The 22,272-nt window shown below is 40.9% G+C and overlaps 2 protein-coding genes across 5 annotated transcripts; one reads left to right on the top strand and one right to left on the bottom strand.

Annotated features, from left to right (window-relative positions):
* Window positions 1-842: 842 nt before the first annotated feature.
* Window positions 843-16,739, bottom strand: SDHA (succinate dehydrogenase complex flavoprotein subunit A). Its single transcript, XM_056331079.1, has 15 exons — window positions 16,582-16,739; window positions 13,226-13,312; window positions 12,684-12,845; window positions 12,139-12,282; window positions 11,827-11,991; window positions 10,426-10,574; window positions 9,057-9,181; window positions 7,664-7,832; window positions 6,882-7,077; window positions 5,941-6,112; window positions 4,474-4,592; window positions 3,989-4,100; window positions 2,705-2,835; window positions 2,076-2,189; window positions 843-1,186 (listed from the first exon to the last, which is right to left on the bottom strand). The coding sequence occupies exons 1-15, from the start codon at window positions 16,645-16,647 to the stop codon at window positions 1,100-1,102; spliced, it is 1,998 nt and encodes a 665-aa protein (XP_056187054.1). The 5' UTR covers window positions 16,648-16,739; the 3' UTR covers window positions 843-1,099.
* Window positions 16,740-16,798: 59 nt separating this feature from the next.
* CCDC127 (coiled-coil domain containing 127) lies at window positions 16,799-21,672 on the top strand. Of its 4 annotated transcripts, none has more exons than XM_056331080.1 (3): window positions 16,799-16,938; window positions 17,361-17,489; window positions 18,149-20,652. In XM_056331080.1, the coding sequence occupies exons 2-3, from the start codon at window positions 17,369-17,371 to the stop codon at window positions 18,820-18,822; spliced, it is 795 nt and encodes a 264-aa protein (XP_056187055.1). In that variant the 5' UTR covers window positions 16,799-16,938; window positions 17,361-17,368; the 3' UTR covers window positions 18,823-20,652. The 4 variants fall into 4 exon arrangements, with proteins under 4 accessions (XP_056187055.1, XP_056187056.1, XP_056187057.1 ...); XM_056331081.1 differs by lacking the exon at window positions 16,799-16,938 and adding an exon at window positions 16,947-17,236; XM_056331082.1 differs by lacking the exon at window positions 16,799-16,938 and adding an exon at window positions 16,948-16,986.
* Window positions 21,673-22,272: the final 600 nt, after the last annotated feature.

Below are 22,272 nucleotides of genomic sequence, written 5' to 3'. Positions count from 1 at the left end.
AACGGCTGCTGCCAGGCAAGGGAAAGATGGTGTTAGCTTATTACTGTACTCTTTTTAAAGGCGTATGAAACATTACTCGCGGCTTTTCCCATAAAAAGGCAAAGTCAAGATACAATCCCTTTTTCCCCTTTCTGCACGTGCAAGAGTAGCGCTTCGATGTGCTACTTTCCCCCAGACCCATCCCAACACCCTACTGTAAGGTAAAGAAATACTGCAAGAGTAAATATGGTGTATTCAATCCTTCCAGCCTTCACTGGCAACATTCCATCTTCTCCGTTTTTCCAGCAACAGCCAACATTCAGCAGGTTAGAAAACAAGAATTACCAAAAATTACAAAGTGCTTCATGCAATTGCAATCTGCAGGTACACTTCAGTCGCCCAAGAACTGGGAGCTGTTCACAGAAATGCTGCTAGAAACCGCTCAGCTGATGCCTTGCAAGTTACATCTTGGCACTAAAGCACACCAAGTTCAAGTTTTCAAAGTTTTCTGCAAAACTGCCCCTTGGTTCCTCTGAGAGAAAAGACAGTCTAGGAATTAAACACAGAACATGCCACAAAAAAGGCTGCAGAAGTTCCAGCGATATTAGCTATTAAGATTATATACTGTTTATGGTATATTTTGGAGGAAGTAGCTGGAGTAGAATTATCTTGTTTCCTCCAATAAAACAACAGTATGACATTTTTACAATTTTAGCTTTAGGAAAAAAGTTACTAGCACATTTTCGTAAAATTCAGCATCTCAGTCTTGTCTAAAGCTACTGCATTTCTAGTTCTTAAATATGGAACTATACATTCAAAATAAAGGCACTGATTATATACATAACAGCATATTCAATTACAAATACAAGACTTCTGATCACTTTATTTAGACACATTTTGTGTTTTCCCTGTCAGTTTTGACAGATGGGTGAAAGAGCATAAGCTGTCTTGCATTCCATTTTCATAATTGTACAGTAAACCAGCGCAGAATACAAGCTAGAGAAGCATTTAGTCAACATATTCCATTAACTGATAGTGACAACATTATTGTGATTTGCTTGTGCTATGCTTATGTACACTAACCCCCTCCCGGAGAGGGCTGCTAGTTAAACATAAAACACTAGTATGAGCGAATAGCAGGTGGGACAGTTGAGCAGTCTTCTTCATTCAACGTTCTGTCGATCACAGGTCTGTATTTCAGGGTAACCTAAAGTAAAAGGTAACAAAGAACTTTAATACAAACAAAACTTTTGTATCTAAACAAGACAGCCTAGCTAACCAGAATGATCAAACAACTGAATGACTTCATTGATGTTACATTAATTTCTCCATTATTCTTCTCCTTCCATAGAAAAATGGAAGAAAAAAACCCCACAACACAAGAAACATTTAAGTTCCACCAAGTTACCACTGACTGAGTTCCTTAAATGCAAAGCCTGACCAGAAGTAGTATCAGAAGACCAGTACTTGAAAAAGGCCTTTTTGACAAAAATAAAGTTATGGCTAAGGTTGCTAGCTCCTAGTTCTTTAAGTTAGGAAAGTCTTGGAGATAGAGAACCCAATGTATCAGTCAGGAGACTGAACTGAGTCACCCTATCTTCCTGTCCTCAGCAGCTATTCACGAAGAAGTGTTCTCACTTGTCCCCAAACTAGATTCAAGGAAGCTGGAGAATGGAGAAGAGGAAACAAAAAGGATTCAAAGAATGGGATAAAATACACAACACTCAAGATTTTTATAGGGTCTGACTTCAGTTCTATCTTTGAAATACCATAAAAACTTTGTGCTAAACACCAACAACAGGTTCTACAATCATCAGAGGAGAAGAAAAAGCTTTGAACTAGCCTGATAACAAGGGGAAAAACAATTCCAACTCAAATCAGTCACTTCCCAAAGATCAGCAGCAACTTCTCCCAGTTATGCCTGCTGCTCAACAACAGAATAAACATTCAATTTTTTGCTCTAGGTACACTGAACTATATGAAGTACCTCAGACAGCGACAATCATTTGCACTATTGTCATAGTATCAAGAGCAGTCTATGACACCAGCTGTCTGTTGACAGTGAGAAAGACTCACAAGCATCAGGCTCAACGTACCTTCCCAGATTGTATATCCACATATGAAAGGGTGTGCTTTCTCCAGTGCTCTTCAAATGGCTTCCGCTGTTGGCCTTGGAGCGGCTTAGAATAGTCAAACTCATCTATCCGTAACTAAGGAAAAATTAGGTTAGTATAGACCAAAAATTACATCTGCAACTCACTTTACAACCACATTATTAGTTGTGTTCCAATTACAGCTGTAACACAATGCGTTTCCTAATAGCCAGCAAGTTTTATCTTAACACTGCCTACGTCAAATTTTAAATACTGAGGCTTAGCAAGGACTTTAAGGTATTGCTCCCTGCATAGGACAACCATTCCGCTTGAAGTCCTGTTTACGTATTCACGACCTTATTATTACTATAGTCCTAGTTTAGACCTCTTTAATCAGATACACACATGGAACTCTTCTCTCAAGACTGTTATGCAATGTTGTATGTATTGATCATTTTATATATAACAAACGAGGACAGAGCAGATGGGACCCCAAACAAATACTACACTAATCTTAACTCAAGATTCTGAAGGCTATACTCTGAAGAAATTAAAACTTTTTAAGTAATCCATCTGAGGACACATAACAAGGAAATTCAATCCTACATCCATGTCACAGAAAATATTTATACCTTATAGTCCTCTCTGGCATGAGCACCCCGGGATTCTTTGCGAGCCTCCGCACCATAAATGGTTTGTAGAGCACAAAGCATCAGGTTTTGCAGTTCAAGGGTCTCCACCAAGTCAGTGTTCCACACAATACCTAGTAAAATATTAAAACACTATGGAAGTTGTTCTACAAACAAATTATTCCTCAATTTACTTCTGTCCTATTGCTGAAACTTAGATTCGAACTAGCCAATACTCTACCCTACCGCAGTCACAGTACTCTGCAATACTGAATTACTATTGCCTGCAACGCTCAGTAACAATTCCTATACCCCAAAAATCATAACGAATCTTAGACAAATTCAGTAGTTCTACCAGATGTCTCTGTGTTGTCTACCATGTCTACCAGATGTTGCATGTGTACTACTGAGATAAAATTACACCATAGATTCTCACCTGCTTTATATTATAGCTACAATTCAGTCACCATACCTTGTTTCAGATTACAAGATCTGGGCTAGATGGTAGCTCTTTTAAGTAGATCCTTAGCAGATCCTTTCCAACCCACCCTGAGAGAGAAAACCAAACCTGCTAGTTATACAAGGTAGTTCTTCATTTAAGTATCTCTAAGGTGGACCCAAGTTCACCTGCATGAATGTATCTTCTTTTTGATTCCCTACACTCTTAAGCTACTGTAACACTTTTCTTGATGCTTGGTGACAGCTGTCCCAGAAAGCCAGCTCTACCTTCAGCATTAGGATACATCCAATAGCAGTAGTTGGAGAGAAATAAACAATGCAAGTAGAAAAAAGGTACATAATCAGCTGTACTTAATTAACCAAGTTCTCCTAAGATACACTGCAAAGCATGGCAATATCTGTGTGCAGTGCTATCTGCTCAGCTAAAGAACAAGAACTGAGTGCTCAGCCTATGAATAGTCTGGCTGCCTTTTTGCAACTCCCTGGCCTTTTCAGAAGATACTAACAAAGTTTATCTTGGTATAGGAACAACTTTGGATTATGTTCTGAGAGAACAGCAGTTAGTACCTTATACAGTTAAATCCGATTTCAGTCTCTGCGTCTTTGAAAGAGTATGCTAGCAAAAAGTGACCGGTAAGACCAAGTACTTTGCAAATTACAATGTTTAGTCGGGCTCTAAAAAATATTTTGAGAGATTCAAAATGGTCAGTCTTTAGCCAAAGTTTAAAAAGGTTTACAGAAGAAAAAAGAAAGAAAAAAAACCCCAAACCACAACACTTTTTCTCAGCAAGTACTCTGGCCAAGATGTATTCTTTGCTATCAAATTACCTCTGTCAAATGTCTTTAGATGAGCCAGATCACTATAAATTTGGCTAAGTTTTTCACAGCCTTCTTGGAGTACAGAACCAGTACGAAATACAGCAGCATGGTTTTGCATTGCCTGCAAGACAGTAAAACAAAATCAGTTTCATGTACTGCACATGCGTAACATCCAATGTAACTTCATTAGTTCCAGCAGAGCTTGATGTAGAGCTGTTTTGACTTCAAATAAGTTTGCAGCCTGAGGAAAAAACCTCCTGCTCACCTCAAACAGAGAAAATCCCACTCTATTATACAGTAGGTAAACTACCCAAGAGGAATAACCACGACAGGAAAAAGAAACTAATGAAACTGGTACAGCCTTTGCTGAGCAGTCTTCTCACGCTGCTTTTACTTCTGCAAGGCAAATCTTGAAGTGTACTTCACAAAGTGACCAAAACCCCTGTTGCTTTCAGCTTCTCTCACCTCACACTTGAGAGCTTCACCAGGCTTACCTTCTGCATGTTAAGTCGCACTTCTGAAGTTCTTATGGTTCCATTAGCAAATCTTAATTTGTCAAGATTAGCAACTGACTCTTCACCAGCATTTGGTTTAATGGAGGGAACTGGCTCTCCTAGTAAGAAAGTTTCAGTAAGTTTAGTAGGTTGGGTTTGGGTTTGGTTTCTGGCACGTTCATAGACTAGCAACTAGTAAAAGTCAGACTTGACTAAAACAATCAGTTTTCTTCCTCTGACTTACAGGTTAACTATAAAACTTCCCTGAACTCCCACCGATAGTATCCATACACTTAAATGTTATAGAGTTCTTAATGGAATATATGACTCGCATTCTTTCCTGTGACAGTTCACAGGAAACTTAATAGTCTGGCTAAATTCTACTGTTAATTCCTTAAAAACAGTACTTGATGCAAATTCTTCTAAACTACGGAATAAGCCTGTGCCTTCCTACCACTTTCTCCTGTACTTTTGTTGCTTCCTCAGCTCCAAACCTCCCGCCCTTTCTTGGATCTGTTAAGGGACCAGTTGATAAGCTTGGCAGTTACATGCGAGCTCTGCATCTTACCTCTAATACTGGAACCCATCTGTTAACGGATAACAAATCAAACACAACATCTTACCAGCACACCGCATCTCACTTGTAACTTCACATTCAGACTAATGAAAACCCTCCTGCAACTTCAAACTCAAAGAAGCCACAGAAAGATCCAAATATATGTTTGCACAAAGCCAGAGCCAACAGGCAACTGCTAGATCTAAACTGATTCCATCAGGAACCATCACTCTGTGCACTTTGTGTAGGCAGACTGATAAAACAGTCTTATTAATTTGGACATTAAGCAATGAGAAAATAGATTACTACTATAGACTTCAGCTGCTCTGGCAATATAACTGCCCCTTACAGTATTTTGTCAGGGGGTTGGGTGGGGTTGTTTTGTTTTCTCAGCTCAGTAACTGTTCTGAACCAGATTATTTAAAAATAATATTCAGCAGTGATAATCTACATATATAGAATGAGACGTTAGGATTTTAATATCTATCACTTATCACTCACATTTGCAGTTTACCTTATAAATCAACAAGGTGGCAGCAAATTCCACCATACACACATGTGAAGTGTAAGACAGAGTACCTTTTGAATGTAGAAAATGCATGCAGGATGTAGAGAAGTAAGTCTCCATATTCAATATTCTGTTTTGTTAGTTTGTGAAAAGTCTCAACTGTTTTTGTCAATAGCATTGACCTAATTCTAGTTTTAAAAAGTTTTAAACTCACAAAGCAAATGTTAATATCAAACATTTGCATAGCAAAGAACATGCCTATAAAAAGCATAAACACAGATTTCTGCCTTTTCTAATGAATAAGAGTCTATGTCTAGCATTCTGAATTTGAATCGGGTAGCAACTCTTTGTTGAGTGGAAATGAAATCATAAAGGCAAGTGTCTCTGAAAAAGCGAGACTTACCAGGCTTGCATGTCTCTGCAATAGTAAGGGCACAAGCACGACCAAAAACCACTAAATCCAGAAGTGAGTTTGCTCCAAGTCGATTTGCGCCATGGACAGATGCAGAGGCTGCTTCCCCACAAGCATATAAACCAGGTACGACTTTATCCTCACCATTCACATGTGTAATGACCTATAATTTCAGACAGTCAATTAATACTCATTTCTTAAACAGTTTATAATATTGCAAACCTCTATCTGCCAAGACCATGTGCATGTAAGGATGACACAAAGCAATTTAAAGTTTTCTCCAACTCTAAACCCATGAATACATTACTTCTATAAGGGTAAGTAGTAATACTGCATAAATACAGATGGCCTTAAAACATAAGATTTCTTTAGCTATGCTTATGAGGAGTACATGGCTCTGTTTTATCACAACTTGCACCAAGTCAAAAAAGCACAGGGAGAAAGTCTGAACTGGGCGCATTTTTAAGGCAAAATTTTACGTTAAGAAAAATAACAAGTATGATATACTGAAAAATACAGCTGACACCATTACATTGACTTTAACTATTATAAGTTAGAGGAATCTGCTTCAGTGTAGAGATTACGAGGCACAGAGAGTTAATATACATTGAGTTATAGACTTAGTAGAGTCTTTGTTCAACTATATCATCCTAAACTTGATATAACAGAATTGTTGTCAGACACAATAGTGACTTCATTTTAGAATTTTCTTGGAACTCCCATCTCCAGATGGACTGGAACATGGTTTTCAAGTTATTAAAAAAAACAAATCAGACTGTGTGCTTTAAGTACTCTGAAATCATTAATTTGATATTATTATTGTTATTCATCATCCTCACATTTATAAAAATCATCATTAATGCTTTTATATCTGGAAAATGTTTTCCTATTATTATGATAAAGAAATACGAGAAGTTACGTATATTACTTACCTGTCCTTTGTAGTTAGTAGGAATACCTCCCATATTATAATGCACAGTAGGCAGAACAGGAATAGGCTCTTTAGTGACATCAACTCCAGCAAATATCATAGCTGTTTCCGAAATTCCTGGGAGACGGGTTGCTAGCTGCTGTGGTGGTAGGTGGTGCAACTGCAAGTATACATGGTCTTTTTCAGGACCACAACCCCTACCAAAAAAAAAAAAAAAAAAAAGCAATCCACCAATTGAAATACGTAACTGGAATTCTGCAAACACTAGTAATATTTCTGATCCAATTTATTTCATTTGTCAGGAAAACACCCCTATTTTTTTCAAAAGTTATCTGACAAAAATGACCATCTAGTATATTGAAAAGACTGCTGAAGCTGGCAGCATTTAAGCTTATTTTTCACCTCCCACCTTTCTTTTCACAATAATTCACAGTATTTAAACCCCACTATCTCTGCAGAAATATGTAAAAATCAAAGAGTTAGTCAAGAGAACAGAGCACTAAGTTACCTCCACTGTTTGCAGTATGAGCTTATACATTAAAGCTTCTTTGAGCAACTGTCTAAATGCACCAAATTCAGACAGGAGGCTCCTAACATCTTGTGTTCCCTCAGTATCATTAGAAATTTACAAGGAAAATTTCTGCCCTGCATGCTGAATTCAGCTAACAGTTATTAAAGCTCACTCCCATGAATTATCAGGTGTTTATCAAATGAACTATTGCACTGTACACAGTCTAGTATAAATTATTTATTCTGCAGCTTCATTAAGAGTATTTAACTAACCTTCCTTCACGGATTTCTATGGTCATAGAACGAGACACTACATCCCTGGAAGCCAGATCCTTAGCAACAGGTGCGTATCTCTCCATAAATCTTTCCCCTTGACTGTTAATTAGAATACCTCCCTCTCCACGACATCCTTCCGTTATAAGGCAGCCAGCCCCATAGATACCTGTCAAGAAAGAAAATACCATCAAATGAGATAATTATCTAGACAGCTTCAGAATGATCAGGATTAAACAAACAAGGTCATCTTAAAATAATGCAAATCAGTCACAGAGGTGGATTTTATACCACCTTAATCATACCACTAGGAACTGCCCTCCAGGACTGCTTAGAAACAAGTCCTGTTATTCCTTTCACTCTTTCCAAAAGGTAAGCAAGTTGATTTGGACCACCCAGAATATCTAAAAATATTAGAACTGGAAGAGATCTGCACCCATCAATAAGTCAGGAGAATTTTACAAAGACTATGTGGACCTTCAGCAATTACTTTGTTCAAGATTTTGAAGTAAACCAGAAGTTGATTATCTCAAAGCTAGTTTGCTCATTTTTGTTCCCTCTTCTGCTATGTTAAGGCAGTACGGGATGGCTTCAAGTTGTGTGGAATGTCCAAGCTTACTCAGTTTTCTTTTCCTTTAGAGAATGAAGGCCTACCTATTAGCCTTTAAGCACTGGTCATCATAGAAAACAAAAATGCTAACCAACTCATGCACTTGATCCTTATGTTAAAAGCTACAGATTTATCACACAAGCAGTGAAGCTTCTTTGACTGGAAAAACCTTAGTTAAGTCAAATGAACATTGGATCTCTGTGATAACATCGTAAAATTAAGTGAACAATTGAAAAATTTTCATCGCTCATCACAAGTTAATACTAAGGGTTTAATTACCTAAATTAAAGAAGTTTTTTAGTTTGTGACCATTGTTCACAGCTTAGATACTGATCCTGTGCTATAAAACCAGAGTCCTAAATATGTAGCTTTAGTTCAACTACCCCACTTCCACAGAAGTCATTCCCTAACATTTCCAACTATCCCATTGCTCCTGTATCTAATGTCAAACTCTTTAATGTTTTAAAGACAAAAGGAAACATAAGTTTTAAGAGGCGAAATGGTTTCAGCTTGGAATTCATAAAACCTGTTAGTATTGTAAAGACAGCACCTCAAAACAGTTAACTAATGGTCTTTAAATTAGAACAGCTGAGATTTCTCAAATTATAAGTACTACTCTCAGATTTATATTCACCTGCAGTTGCAGACAAGTCTGAACATCTGTCACAGGCAACTAATGAAGTGCTGCAGAAAAGTGCAAACTGACTTGAGTGGATTTTAAAACAATAAAAAAAATCAGTTCAACTCATTAAAAATAATGTTGTATTATTTAATATTCTGTACCTGTAGGGTGAAACTGTACAAATTCCAAGTCCTGGCATGGAAGACCAGCTCGTGTAACCATAGCAGTGCCATCACCTGTACTAGTATGAGCAGATGTACAACTGAAGTAAGTGCGGCCGTACCCACTATGGAACACAAAAGTTAACAGAATTAGCAAGGAAGGGATGATGATGATGATGATAAACACATCGCTGTCACATACCACTCAACTATGCTGTTTCCACAACAGTGGAAATAGACCAGAGCATTAATAAGCAAAATGCATAAGTTTTGCCATGTCCTGTACCAAGTCAAACCAAAATAAAACAAAATAGGTATTGCCCCTTTTATGCTCAACCACATTTGAAAAACAGCTGGTGACAGAGGATGCAAGAAAGAGAGTAACAATTCCAAAGCAGCATAGTTAAGTTAGTATGAGAAGCCTTTTTGCCTGAAAAAATTACTCCAGAAAGTTCTCTCAATTCAATACCTTAAGACTTCTTTCAAACTATTACCAACAGTTTTATCAAAAATAGCTTATAACAGTGATTTATATCCTCAGTATGGCCCCAATTTTATATTCTTAGGTTTCAAAACTTAGTTGTCTAAAATCAGGTATTAAACATGAATTCTTAGGCCTAAAACAACTAGATTCACTTTGAATGTTATTGAGAACCGCCAATACTCCCAATTTCAGGAAAAACTCTCAGAAGAAATATCAATTTACATATTGTATACACCTCAAAATATGCAAGTATGAAAACAGCCCTGGCTTTAATCAAGCCAAATCATGAAGGCAACCAAACAAAGTATTTTTTCTTTGACAGATATGTTACAGATATTTTGCATACTGAAACAGATAGAAGACAGCCATGAGCAGCAAAAGACTAATGCATGTAGTATTCTAACATATACAAACTTTTGCAACCAAGTAATGCTAAGTTAGACTCATCTTTTGGTAATTTCATCCTGCAACAATTAGACTACAATGTTGGTATCTTATTGTAACAGATTCTCCAGAATTTTGAAAATGGCTGTTTCCTACAGGACACTCAGAACCTTACAGATATACACACGTTGGTAGCATTGCAACAATGTCTGCTTTACGCAGGACATTTTAAAAATCTAAGACCATTTGGATATATTCTTACATATTCCAACTTTGAATTCTAGAACAATGACAAAGTTAAACCTCATACTAAATTTATACTTGATCACAAAATTAGTATGTGCCTTCTTTCAGAGGGAAAGACTGATTTTAGTTATGTTGCTTTTGATCAAAGGAGGGGGGTGAACATATAAATTGTGTTTCTCATGTCAACATGTCATCCCCATAGACTTCCAACTAGTAGCATGCTCAAGTTTCTGTCCATCACAAGCATTACATTACCCCGTGGCAATGACAGTGTTCTTTGCTCTAAAACGATGTATAGTGCCATCTTCTATGCAAAGGGCAATAACACCACGACATTCTCCATTCTCCATAAGGAGGTCCAAGGCAAAATATTCAACAAAGTAGCTTGTATCGTATCTTAGGGACTGGAGAAAAACAGAAGAAAGAACTTTTAAGAAAAATCCGGAAACCAAAGTAAACTCTCTTCAAAACTGTCAAAGGAGATGGACTGTATCAAGATAAAAACCACCCCCATCAACTTTCAGGGAAGCCAGTTTCCTCACAGATCATTAAAATTCACTAATAAATCCATTCTAGCTTAAAGAGACACAAGTTACCTTACACTTAATTCTGGGGAGTCATAGCTAGTCAGCAAGACCTGTTGGTTTTTTTTTTTTATACACTTGTCAACACTTTAGTCAGCTACGGTACTTGATACATGTACAAGCATGTTTTACTTAACCTCTCACAGAGAAGCAGAATACATCTCCAGGAGCCTAGTATACAGCAGAAACAGCAGGCATCAAGTCAAACATTCTTTCATGCCCTCAAGGATCAGACCAATGTTTGGCAGCACTAAGCATTTGCATTGCAACAGCATATATATGTGAACCTGAAGGAGAGCAATTAGCTAGCTACTATGTAAATAAAAAAACCATTAGCTACTAGGTACTTCATTTCAGGTTTCAAGTAGCTTACTACCAATTTAAAAGAATCCATTCTTTCTTCAATTATCGTTTGTAGAATTGGTAGGAAAGATGCTAAAGCAGTAGTCACTTACTTGCCATACAGCAAGCTCAGAAATGCACAGTAGGCCTTCTCGCATTTACAACTCTAGTTTCTCCCTGTTCAAAGATGAGTGAAAGAAAACTGCCTTGTTCCTCTTTTCAGAGTTTCCCAATGCTGCTGTCTCAGATTTTTTGAAAAAAGGTGGGGGGGTGGGGGGAGGTTTACATAAATTCTTTTTGTGTCTAGTTAACAGACACAAAGATATTAACAGTGAAAAACTACTCCAGAGCACAAAGCTAACAGTGCATACTAATAAACACCCATTGTCTTCCCAAGAGCCATTATATTTACAATCTTTCAATTTATTCTGTTTCTGTGTACTCCTGATAAAAAACAAGCACCACCTAGACTACACCCTTGTACAATACCTCAGGAAGGAAGGAAGGAAATCCAGAACTGTTATCAGTCATTCCCCTGGACTCCTCATTCATATGTTAACAGGTACACATTTTGTATTTTGGCGTTTTGTTTGGTTGAGTGTTTGGGGTTTTTTTCTGTGGGGTGGTGGTTTTCCTCTCCCCCCTCCCTCAAACTCCAGGGGGGGGAGAAAAAAAATCGTCATTAATTGCAAATACAAATCCAAACCAAATTTACCTCACAGCTACTTACCCTGCCATACAGAGTATGTAACAGTGAGTGTCCTGTCCTGTCTGCAACACAACAGCATCTGTGAGCCTGTCCTCCTTTTCCAAACTGAAGACTCTGTCCACCAAATGCACGCTGATAGATTTTTCCTTCTTCAGTTCTGCTGAACGGCATCCCATAATTTTCCAGCTGTTGAACCCAAATACAAGCATTAGAAATTCTTGTGCATAACAATCCAACAAGTTATTTTACTATCTTCCCAGTAAGAAGATCTCTTTGGAAGCTAGCCCGTGTTATAAATACTTAACATCTGACATCAATTCCAGTGAGCCTCACCTCTATCACCGCAGCCGGGGCTTGCTCAGTCATGTAGTGTATGGCATCCTGGTCACCCAGCCAATCAGACCCTTTCACTGTGTCATAGAAATGCCACCTCCAGTTATCATCCTCCATGTTTCCCAAAGCAGCGTTGATCCCTCCCTGAAAGTGAAAATCCATTTTCCTGGAATTATACTACTAAAGTACAGTTTTAATAGGTTTTCCTCATTTCTGTTGAAAATCACATACCATTTATTTTATGCCTCTGTGCAAGAAATACAGTAAAGTCAGATTTAACATGGCTATGAAAAACCCATGCAATTTATCAGTTTCACCATGGCTCTTCTGTTTTGTGTAACACAATGAATTCCAAAGTTACACTGAATGCAGTGAAAAAGCACTGAATAGAATCTAAACATATAGTGCCCTCCAAAATAGTTTTGACTAGATATGCAATATTTATAAAGGAAGACTGGCCTTGAAACATGATGATCATGTGCATATCCAAACCAGCTTTTGAACAGCATGCATTTTTTAAACATTTGTTCTACCTCATTTCTCACCTGTGCAGCAACAGTATGAGATCTGGTGGGAAACAGCTTTGTAACACATGCTGTATTAAATCCAGCTTCTGACAAACCAAATGCAGCCCGCAGACCTGCTCCTCCTGCACCCACAACAACTGCATCAAATTCATGGTCCACTACTGGATATTGTGTAGAAATCTGGAGAAATAAATCTGTTGGTTATGATCACAAACATTTCAAGCTAGGTCAAACTTAATTTTCATGGAGACATAAGCAGCATAGGTTTAACATTCTTAAGAGACTCTTGCAGCAAAGGCTGCGTCTGTTACCTACTCTCTTATGTAGAAACTATCATTACAGTTGGACTCCATGATCTCTCATTACAGCTGGACTCCATGATCTTGAAGGTCCTTTCTAATCTAAATGATTCTATGATTAAAAACCCCCATGCAGTCAAGCAACTTAATCTCCTACATACTTGAATATAACATTGCACTAAAAGCCTGGTTCTTTCATGTCTCTCAAGCATGAAGTATATTATCTAGCATTACTTAAGATACAAAAAAGTACAAACATACCGAATCAGAAACCTTCGTAGAAGCATTTTTCTTTCCATAGACTGTGAAGTGTAAATTACGTGCAAGAGTCTGGCATGCCGCTGGCCACTACGGAAAGAGGTCAAGACAACTACTGTAGAACAAATATTTCCACAAAGGAGACTCAGCATTCTCAGCTACCCCACAAATGTAACAAACCTTTAATTCCCACTGATACCAGATATATAAGAATATTTTATCAACATATTTCAGAGCTACATGCAATGATGTTCTGGCTTTCCTATATTCATACCCAGGGGAATAAAAATAAATAATAATAATTTAAAAAAAAAAAGACAAAAAAATTTTGACTGGATGAGAGAATGGCCTAACAGACTATTATTTACTTCACTAGCACTAACTAGTCTCTCAGACCTATCTGAGGCTGCACTGACAGAAGAATATGTTTGCAATTAATGCTGTAGTAGTCTTGCATATTTTTTTCATAAGTAAACAAAGATGAAGACAGCTTTATGGGAACCACGGGAATTAATGAAAAATGCCTCTCATGTCAAGCAATCCTCAGAAACTGAATTACTTCAGGTGGTCAAGACTTATGAAGATAAAATTAGGTGGTAGGGAAATCTGTTCCAGCTCATCATTGCTTTGCAAGTCAAGAGATATTTCTCTTGTTCTCATTCTCTATTAATTAGTGACCAACTTAGAACCATTTATTAATCCCTAAATGAAGCACAATGGCACAGTTTTCCTGTTCTGTAAAGTTATTTCCTCTTCCCTGGCATGTTCAAAACAAAACCAAAAAAAACCCAGCACCCAAAACTACCCAGTATCCAGTCCTTGCTCTGGCAGGTTAAAACAATCAGAATTTTAGTCTCCGCCATATAAATCTCCAATGTCTTAGAACCTGGTATTCCTTCTTCACCCCAATCAGAAAAATACACCTAATTCCACATGTATGATTGCTGAGAGCAGCAACACAAAGTCATCCTAGTGACACATGCAGTGACATCAGCAGTGCCTGACTTGAAATATATCCTGAAATGCGCTGGAGAGATACGTGCCTTTTCCAGCAACTGTTATATCCATGCTTTGATCATCCTATAATATGCTAACAAACAGGTGTTCCCTCCCTACCACTTCTAAATGCCTCCTATCTCTTGCCCCATCCCTGAAGTGAACTACAGTACACTTTCCTCAACCTATCTTTGTAATTTCTCATACTAGTTTCTCCAAATTATCTTCTTGCATAACAGTGAACCTAATGCGTCATCGTATTTGCTAACACACTTCTGGGTTTTACAGCCATCCTTAAATAAAGATCAGTCTTAACACCTATTCATAAAGGAGTTCCACTAGTACCCTCCTCTAGGCATTACTCTCCCCCTTCCACCCTACAGTGTTACCACACTTTGGGGCAGTTCCACACCCATCTTCACTCCCGTATTAACCACCGTTCATTAGGATTTCACATACAGAATCAGCTCAGATACCTCACTGACAGCCAGATGAAATCTAGGTACCACGTGCAATTTATCTGCAAATCAGCACTCCAACAATCACAGCTCAAGCTAAAATAGTGTCCCCTCTACCCAAATTGCTTCCACAGGCCTGAGTGCAACTGAAGTTAGGCTAGCAAAACTCTAATTGACATGGCAGGCGACACTACACACTTTAAACATAGTGGCCATGCATTCTCTAGCACATACCTGCCACTGCTCATTTCCAAAATGTTCCAGCAACAATACACTTTTTTACTGCAACAAATTCTTTCTTGTAGGTGAGCAACAATACATTTGGTTATTACATAAAGCAATTCAAAGAAAATCTTTACTGTATGTAAAGACAGCACACAACAAGCAGGTTTGTATCTACTTAGTATTGCTCAAAGAAAGTGTAAATGACTGAGGGGAAAAAACACTACCAAAAAGACCAAAACCCAAGAGCTATAAACTGTGGTTATGCCCTAAAGCCCCAAAAGAAATTGTTTAATCTGAGGGGAGGAAAAAAGTAGGTCAATCTGCTGCTGCAATCTCCAGTCACAATTCTACCACAATGCCCTGCAACTAATTTCAGTCTAAAAAAACTTATTTTCCAAAGGTGCTATAAAAAGTTATCAAATATATTTTGCATCACAGGACTCTGGAAATAATCTAAAAAAAACCCAAACCCACACCACCTCACTGTTTAGCAGATTGTTTTTCTTTTAATATCTAAGCTTCCACATAACAGTTTCCAGAACAGCTATTCCCATCCACACAGGCTTTTTTGTTAAAGCTATGTGGAAGAATTTCTGCTGCCACTAAATTTTGTTCAGAATGAGTCTGAACAAAAGTCCACAAAGCAGAAAAAATGTTACACTAGATTTGAGAAAACACCGATCACACTAATCCGGAACTGTTGTGCTACCAGGAACATCACAGCCCTCGAGAAATTTAAGGTCCAGTCAGGGCTTGTTCACTGCCATCTACAACATGATGACACTTTAAGCCTTTCTCCCTCTCAATAGTTCATCTCTTCTGTGCTTGCTTTGTAAGACAGGGACAACTACAGCTGCATTTTACAGGGTCCTTTTTCCACACGTGTATCGTTTGTAATCCCAAACTCATTATGGACACAAACCGCGAGAACAGTGGAAAGAAACTGAAACTCCCACTTCACCAGCGAAAAATCCAAGCCTTCAGTAAGGACTGCTTACAGATCAGCTAAAACAACACTTTCACACATTTAAGACGCACATGCTGGAAGCAGCTGCTAGCCAGATGTGAGCCACATGCAGACGTAACACCAGCTTCACACGCAGGTCCACAAGGAGCCAACTTTCTGCCCCGACGCCGGGGCTGCAAGGCGCTCCACCTGCCTGGCCCCAGCACCGCCGCCACCCGCTGCCGCCCTCCGCCCCTCAGGGAGCCCGCTCACGGCCTGAGGCTACGGCGCTGGCTTCCCGCGGCCCGGCCGTGCCCACAGCCCGTTACCGCCCAGCTGCCTGCCCCGGGGCCCAGCAGCAGGGCCGGCCCCGTTTCCAAAAAAGAACCGGAGGCACCGAGCCTGCCGAGGGGGCTCTCGGCCCCACACGGCGCCGCTGCCGCTGCCCAGCCGCGGCTCCCTGCGCCAGGCGGGTGCTCGCCACCAAGGTCACCGGGGAGACAGCGAGTACGGGCCGCAGCACGCCGCGCCGCGGGGGAGGGCGGGCCGGGAGGGGGCCAGGCGCGTTCCCCCGCCGCGGCCCCGGGGGGGCAGGAGACGCGCGGGGGCCCCAGGCCCCTCTCCCTCCCCAACGGGCGTCTCCGCAGCAGCCCCGCGGCCTGGCCCTTTCCCCTCCGCCGGGGCGCCGGCGGCCGGGCAGGGCAGCGCGGAGCGGGCCGAGAGCAGCCACTCACCGCCCGCACCGCCGGCCGCAGCCAGCGCTTCGCCAAGCTCCGCGAAGCCGCTACCGCCACCGCCATTTCGCACGGAGCCCGAGGCGCAGACAAGGGCGCACGCGCGAGAGCGCCGCTACCAGCACCACTACCCCGAGGCTCGGCGGGAGAGACCAAGTGTGTCGGAAGGGGGGAGCCACGGCCTGAGCGCGTGCGTGCGGAGTCCTCCCCCCTCCTCAACCTTCCCCTCATCCCTGCCGCCCGAGCGGGCGGCCGGGAGCGCTCAGCACCCGGGCAAGCCCGTCGGTTTGCCCCCCTCGGCTTCCCCCCTCCTTCTCGAGGCTAATGGGCCGCCCCGGGAGGGGGCGGGACCCACAGGTAAGTGACAGCGACAAGGCTCCGGCGCGGCCCCGCGCTCCCGGGCTGGTAGGTGGCGGTCCCGCTCCGCGGGCGGCGGTCGGGGCCGCGCCCCTCCTTGGGCCGGCGCTGGCCTAGCGGCGGGGCCGGGGCCTGCGGCGCGGAGGATCCTGGAGGTCGTCGGGACGGCGGCAGCATCAGCTACCGTGCCGCCGGCCGGGGGAGGGGAGGGCGGTAGCAGCGGGGAGCCCCGGGGCGGCGAGGCTGACCGGCAGGGAGCCGGCCCGGCGGCGTCGCGCTGCTCGGAGGCCCGCCCGCGGTGAGCTCCCGGCTGGCGGGGCCGCCGTGTGAGGGCCTGGGGCAGAAACGGCAGTCCCGCAGCTGGCGGCGGGCCGCGCAGGAGGGCGGCTGCTCACGCCGTGTTTCTCTGCTGTAAATCTCAGGTGCCTTCATGAATAATTTAAATGACCCTCCCAACTGGAACATCCTGCCGAACCGGCGGGAGCCCGGCGATGAAGGCAGCAGGTGGAACTACGCCTTGCTGGTGCCCATGCTGGGCCTGGCCGCCTTCCGTAAGTAGCGCCCGGGCCTCTCCGCGGGCGCCGGGGCTTGTGGCCGCTCCCGGGCACTCGCCCGCCAGCCACAGGGCGAGCTGAGGTGGTGCGGGGCTAACGCCGGACCCCACCGGGGAGGGTTCCTCTGGTCGGATTGTAATGCTATAACCAGGGAGCACTGTTCACAGCACTAAGGCAACGGCCATTTTTCACACATGGAATCGAATCCATGTTTAATAACCTCTGATTTACAAACCTGTCTCGGAAGAGCGGACATACGGTGTGCTACAGAGCCTAACCTTGGTGACAGCCCAAGGAGATGCAGAGGTATGTTTATTTCCTGGGCCTGGAAAGTTCTCTGCAGTTCCTGCATTAGAAGCCTCCAGTTTGTTTCCCCATAATTTTATTTTCCTCTTTAATCTAAGAAGTGTATGTATTAGCAGTAAAAGACACGGGGAGATTTTACTTCAAAAGAAATACGACCATTTAAAGTGACTTACTGTGAACATGGACCCACAGAAATAGATTTTGTGGGATGTGACTAGAAGTGAGTATCACTGGGGAGGGCAGGAAAGAAAGTTTTTTACCACTTAATAGCTTCTTTAGAAGCATAGTTAATTAATCATTCCCATCAATGTTATATGTGTTATATCTGAAGTCTCCTTTATATATGACAGGTTGGATCTGGACCAGAGAATGTCAAAAAGAAATAGAAAGAGAAAAAAAAGAATATTATAAAAAACATTCATCTTTACAAAAAAATCTGGAAGCCAAATATCGGGATATAATCACAGAAAATCGTCGCACGGTTGCTCATTTGGAGTTGGAGCTTGAAAAGGAACGCAACAGAACCCTGAGTTACCGTGAAGCCCTCGTGTCCCAGTCTCGCAAACTAGTAGAAGAAAGAAGGATCCTAGAGCAGGAGCAGGAGAAGTTAGAGCGAGAAAAACAAGTCCTTTTGCACTCAGGAGCAGAAGGTAACTTGTACCAAAGTTGTCTGGCAAAGGAAGAAGAGTGGCAAAAGAGAGCCAATATTTTACTAAAAGAATTTGAAGAGGGACTTAAAGAAAGACAGGACATCTACTGCAGTCTTGTTGTACCCAGAAGCCAGAGACTAGAAATAGAGAAAAATCTGCTAGTTAAAGCAGCAACTGATCCTGTTGCTGTGGCTCTACATATGGAAAGTGGCTTAAAAGATATTTTCAAACATGATAACTACTGTGGCAATCTACTCAACAGAAGTAAAAGTCAGAATGGAAGACTTATGTGGCTGTATCTCAGATACTGGGAACTAGCTATTGAACTACAGAAGTTCAAGAGGGCAGAAAAGGCCATGTTAGGAAAACGATAAGCAGAGGAAGTATCGGGATTTCATGTCATCCACTGTGCATAGTAGGGACAATCACAGTTGTAGTCTGAAGCTGTTAAATTCTCCTACTGTGTTTCAGTTTCTCTTCTTTGTTGCACTTGTGTTTGCATGGGACGTGTGCAGTGTTGGTGCCTTTCCTTTCACTACCAACAGATGCCCTAGTGAGCTATGCATGCTCTTAAACTCTGTGAGTGTGTTTGTATTGCAGACTGCAGCGTAGTATAGAGATAGGCCAGCTTCCATAGGTAAAAGAAGCAGCAAGACAGAACTCTATTTAGAGTGATTTACCTAGTTGGTGGTCATGCTCCATCAACAGAGAAGTGTGACAACTGCCATAGCACATTGTGTTCCTTATCCCTGATGTTTTATATGGTGTCTAATGCTATCCTTTTTTTTAATTATTATTATTTTAAAGTTAGGGGGTTTTGTTTAAACAAGACTGATTTTGAGGCAGATATTTGGAAGACACCGTGTTTGAGCAAGCTGCTTGCCACATATATCCTACATGTATATACATACATTTATATAAATATACATGTGTATAAATATGCATGTGCGTATAAGTGTATGTATTATTATTCTGAGGGGAGAATAGTATCATCATGTTTCAAATTAATCAGTGTTGCGCTGTCTTCCAATTTAATACACAAATAGTACTTTATGAATGAAACATCCAAAAGATGCTAATTAAAATAACAGAGGAAACAGATTGATGAAATTCTCATTGGAGCTAGAGATCCATGCTTGAGTACTAGAGAGCATATAAACTCAAAGTTGTATTCTCATCATACTAGAGATATGTTAAGAATACTTAGGCTTTTTTCTCAGTCAAAGTTTCAGTTGTAACCCAACAGTCTGCATCCATTATAGATGTCACCGTGCTGCTGCCTCTACATCGCAATGCACTGGCTGCTACCTGGTTAGCCTGCAGGAACCTCCGTGGGTTACAGCCATTGCATCTGCATCTGTTCCTTGGACAGGTCCTGTTTGTAATTTGCAGATAGGAACCTAAATGCAACATGCACTGGTAGCCCCTACCTCCCTCTCCAATTGTCTCAGTTCTCCCAAAATGGAAGTATACTTTTCCACAGCTTAAATTTTGAGCTTATGGTTCACCCCTTCTTGTATACATGACCATGAAAGCCTACAGATACACAGGCTTTGCAAACTTTTAAGAAAGGGGGCTTTTAAATTAGCTTTAAAGTTAGCACGGTAAAATAAACAGATCTACATATATTAAAAAAAAACCAACAAACCCACACAACACCCAACAAGCAGAAAAAAACAAAACAAAACCCCAGTGCATTTCCATGCTTAAATCCTTTAAAACTCTGAGTAGTCTTCGGGTCCTTGTAGCAGTAAGAACCACCTTCATTTTCAAATATGCCAGGTAGCTGGGATACTAACCTTTTTCTTCTTTCTAATCCAGCCTTAGACCACAAAGGGGCAGTGTTCACACTTTTGTTTATAAAATCTGGCCTTTGTCACTTGACTTTGGTTAGTGTTGGTAGCTTGTCAGTTCCTTAATTAGAAGTTCTTTACTGAGGGCTGGACATTACAAACAGGTTTGCTTTAGGCTATGAGCTACTGCATGGCTCAGAAGCAGTTCAGCTAAGTGAATGCCCATCCAAGTTTAAAAGAGACTCCAGCAGATGCAGGGTTTTCTCTTTATTTCCTCCTGGTTTCACTTCAGTCTGGACACAGAAGACAGCAGATAAATCTTTTGAAGCAACGTGTGCGACCTAATCCAGTTACTCAACAAAAATATCTTAACATGAAAAGAAATTCTTAAATAGAATATGTGTTTCCCAACTACTCTGTTTTCCAGTTGTGATTTTGCTCACTTTGAATTGATTTATTAGTCTCTAATGCATTGATTTTCTTTTGTGTTTTGTTGTGTTATTTTTAAATAAAGTCATAGTAGATAGACCAGGGAAGGGGGGAGAGGGGGGAAGAGGTACCATCACAAATGCCTGAGAGGCCAAAATTTGTCTGCATGCCAAGCATATGTGGGCTGGGAGATGAGAACGCAACTGAGTTACTACTTTGTGTGACAGCCTGAGCCAAGCTGCTGTAGCTACCTATATGCACATGCCCTAATTGCCCAGTAGAACAGACTAGTTTGAATAACTTAATCTGTGTGTAATTCCTTCAGGATGTGAAAAGTGTGTGACCACACCGCTGTGGTGTATTTGATATGTAGGTGTAGGCAGTTAAGCAACGCAGCTGACAAACAGCAGCTAGTGAATCAATGCCAGTGCATTTGAGATTCATGCCTTGAATTTGTACATATTCATTAGTTACTAGTATTAAAAGATCAAACATTTTATGCTTTTTCATTTTTTTCATAGTTTGTCACTACTCGGAATGCTTAAAGAAAATGTAATCGAGGGTAAAATACTTTTTTCGGTATAAATGCATTAAGTTGAGGCATCGTACGCTCAGTTGTATAGAGTTGGATTGCAATGGTTTGATATTCAGTTTCACTTATTTAGAAGTGTCAATTATTTGTACAACTAATTGTTGAATTATTGTTCATGGACACTTTGCAGATTATTCTATTAAGACTGAAGAGTTATCTGAGGACAATTTTTAGAAGCAACTGCTTTAGAAGCACTGGTCCTATTAGTTTCTACCAAAACTCATGTTTATCAGTCTGTTACATGTTTTTTAAATATTCCCCCTTTGTAGGCTGTTATGTTGAAAGTTCAAATATATGTAGAACGCAAGAATAATTTGTTTTCAAAAGACCTAATGAATTTTTTTGTTATGATAATTGTCACTTACCTGTTAAACAATAAGAACTAATAAAAACCCTTACATATTTCTGCAGTTTTGTAACTTGAGCAAGGTGTGTAGGAGAAGTGGAATTTGCTATTTTATTTCAGCTTTCCAAGCACACAATTTTAAGGTTTTACAAATTGGACAATTTTTAATTTGGCATGTAAAAAGTTTTGGTGCTGAGAAGAGAGTATGTTGGAAAGTTTTGTTCTTTCGTAGGAAAGAACAACATCGTTAAACAGATGAGCACACCAACTTCAACTGAAGATGAGTGATTAAAGATGACCATCCCACTGAAAGACTGGGGTAATTCATTCTGTCTGTTATGTAGGGTATTGTCTTCCTCCAGAATCCCTTGGATATCTCATTCTGCATGTCAGCTCCTTTTTGTTTCCCTGTGTGGATTTTCTCGTCTTCCTGCTCTGTGAAGAACTGCAATCCAGCCACTCTGGGACAGTGCTCAGATGCTCTGGAAGTCCGTTTTCCCTTCATAAAAGATCCTTAACCTCTGTATTTGACACAATCCTTTGCGTTTACCCATCCCTCATTATCACAGCCAAGTTATCACCAGTCCATACCCCTCAGGGCAGTAGCTGTGTTCATATGACTTTATACATTTAGACATGGGTAAGGAAACACCCTGAGATGTCT

Source organism: Falco biarmicus, chromosome 3 (genome assembly GCF_023638135.1).
Source record: "Falco biarmicus isolate bFalBia1 chromosome 3, bFalBia1.pri, whole genome shotgun sequence".
In the NCBI taxonomy this organism is placed as follows: domain Eukaryota; kingdom Metazoa; phylum Chordata; class Aves; order Falconiformes; family Falconidae; genus Falco; species Falco biarmicus.
Note: the sequence above shows the minus strand (reverse complement) of the source record. Positions and strands in the feature narration are given on the sequence as shown.